The sequence below is a fragment of the Penaeus monodon genome, chromosome 24 (genome assembly GCF_015228065.2).
Source record: "Penaeus monodon isolate SGIC_2016 chromosome 24, NSTDA_Pmon_1, whole genome shotgun sequence".
In the NCBI taxonomy this organism is placed as follows: Eukaryota; Metazoa; Arthropoda; class Malacostraca; order Decapoda; family Penaeidae; genus Penaeus; species Penaeus monodon.
Window position 1 is genome coordinate 17,843,893 of NC_051409.1, and position 2,034 is coordinate 17,845,926.

The window sequence follows — 2,034 nt, forward strand, 5'->3', positions numbered from 1 at the left end:
GAGACTACATATCCTCCCCGTTTGGCGGAAGAGGCAACCCCCGATCGGCCGAGGTACTCACAGCAGGTCCAGGAGATCCTCGCAGACCAGGCAGCCCCTGAGGTCCAGGAAGACCTTGAGGCCCAGTGGCACCCGGAGGCCCCAAAGGTCCAGTCACACCAGTGTCTCCCTTCTCTCCCGGCTGCCCTGGGGGCCCCTGCACACCAGCGGGACCCTCAGGACCCTGGAAAAGACGGAGAACGATGAACATGTATTGCACGACAAATTACCCCAGGAACCTTGGCGGTAAGAATTAATGATAACTCAAAACCCGCGTAAGTATGATGGCGACAAGAAACTTTCATTACAAACTTAGAGGCCGGGCAAATGACCACAAGAGGAGAAGAAAAAATATTACAATGAATGCAAATGGATTCTAAAACAAAGCATAATGTATAAGCAAAAATAAATAAAACGGAAACGTGTGGGTTCGCACGCAAATAATAACATTTATAGAGCGACAAAAGTATAGCCAAATAATGATACAAAAGAAGGAAAGCAAGCTGTTGGTCGTACCGGCTTTCCGTTGACGCCTGGCAGACCCATCTGGCCGGGGGAGCCGGGTTCCCCGGGGGGACCTTGCTCTCCGACCTTACCGTCGTCGCCGTCCTTGCCGGGGTTGCCCTTGGGCCCTTGCTTGCCTGGTTCTCCCACTGCGCCGGGGAAGCCAGGTGGGCCGGCGTTGCCCTTAGGCCCGGGCGGGCCGATCGGTCCACGAATACCCGGGGATCCCTGGAGACCTGGCTTGCCCTCCTCGCCCTTGGGTCCGGCAGGTCCTTCGCGTCCCTGAAAGATGGAAGGAGGTCCACACTCATGTCAGTTCTAATCACTAAACCTTGTGTATAACTATTGGAAATCTGGAAAGAAGGGCTATTCTTCTGAATGTTTCTGTATTCTGATTACTTGTCTACATTCTCTTCAGGCTGGGGGGATGCTAGCCATTCCACAAAGCGCTCACGTTCGGTCAACTTAGCCTCCATGACTCACGTGTTCGCCGTCCTTTCCGGGTGGACCGGGCGGGCCGGACTGGCCTGGCTCTCCCTTGGCACCCTGGGGGCCGTCGGGGCCGTTGGGGCCTGGGAGTCCTGGGCCGCCCTTGCTTCCGGGGACGCCTTGCTCGCCGATGGGGCCGAGGGGGCCGGGGAGGCCTCTCTTGCCGATGTCTCCCTTCTCGCCCTTGACGCCGGAGGGACCAGGCAGGCCCTGGAGGCCGGGTGGTCCGGCCGGGCCAGGAAGACCCTGTGGGCCGTCCTCGCCCTTGCGGCCAGCGTGGCCCATACCGCCGGGGGAGCCGCGTTCGCCGGGTGCTCCCGGGGCTCCAGGTGCGCCTCGCAGACCCTGAGGGCCTGGAGGCCCTGCAGGACCTTGGTTGCCTTTGTCGCCCTTGAAGCCCTTCTCTCCTGGCGAACCAGCCTCGCCCTTGTCGCCGTCCTCACCCGGTTCGCCGACGGGGCCGGGGGGGCCAGGGAGACCTGGGGAAGAAGGGTGAGTCAGAGGCTGTCCGCCTCGCCTTCCGCCAGGGACGGCAGGTTCGTATCTTATGATTTCTGTCTCTGTTACTTCATGACTCTTTAAGAAATTGCATTATTAAATATTCAAATGACCGGCATTTCTTTACCTCTCGGTCCGAGGAGACCGTCACGCCCAGTTGGTCCGGGCACGCCTGGATCTCCCTAGAATAACACACAATAAATCGAATAAGAAAATGATATATTAGCTCATAACGGCGAAAAATCTCCATAAATCCAAAGCAGACCAAATGATTTCCTTCGATATCTTACACTCTCTCCCTTTGCTCCGGAGGAACCGCGGCTGCCTCGAGGTCCGGTCTTGCCCATGGGTCCTTGTGGGCCTGCCTCGCCGGCCAAGCCCATGGCACCCTTGTCCCCGGTGGCTCCGGCTGGTCCTGGGGGTCCCATCTCGCCTTTCAGGCCCGGTGCTCCCTGGGGTCAACCACACAATGAAATGTTAAAAGGGATCGAGATTACAGAGGCT

At 58.3% G+C, this 2,034-nt stretch overlaps 1 protein-coding gene across 1 annotated transcript in view; it reads right to left on the reverse strand.

Annotated features, from left to right (window-relative positions):
* The window catches only part of LOC119588878 (collagen alpha-1(XI) chain-like), a gene marked incomplete in the record, with an annotated part of 48,456 nt that overhangs the window by 13,555 nt on the left and 32,867 nt on the right, over nucleotides 1–2,034 (reverse strand). The window contains 5 exon segments of the mRNA XM_037937517.1: nucleotides 62–223; nucleotides 556–825; nucleotides 1,027–1,511; nucleotides 1,658–1,712; nucleotides 1,821–1,982. Of these exon segments, the coding sequence (XP_037793445.1) occupies nucleotides 62–223; nucleotides 556–825; nucleotides 1,027–1,511; nucleotides 1,658–1,712; nucleotides 1,821–1,982 (1,134 nt within the window).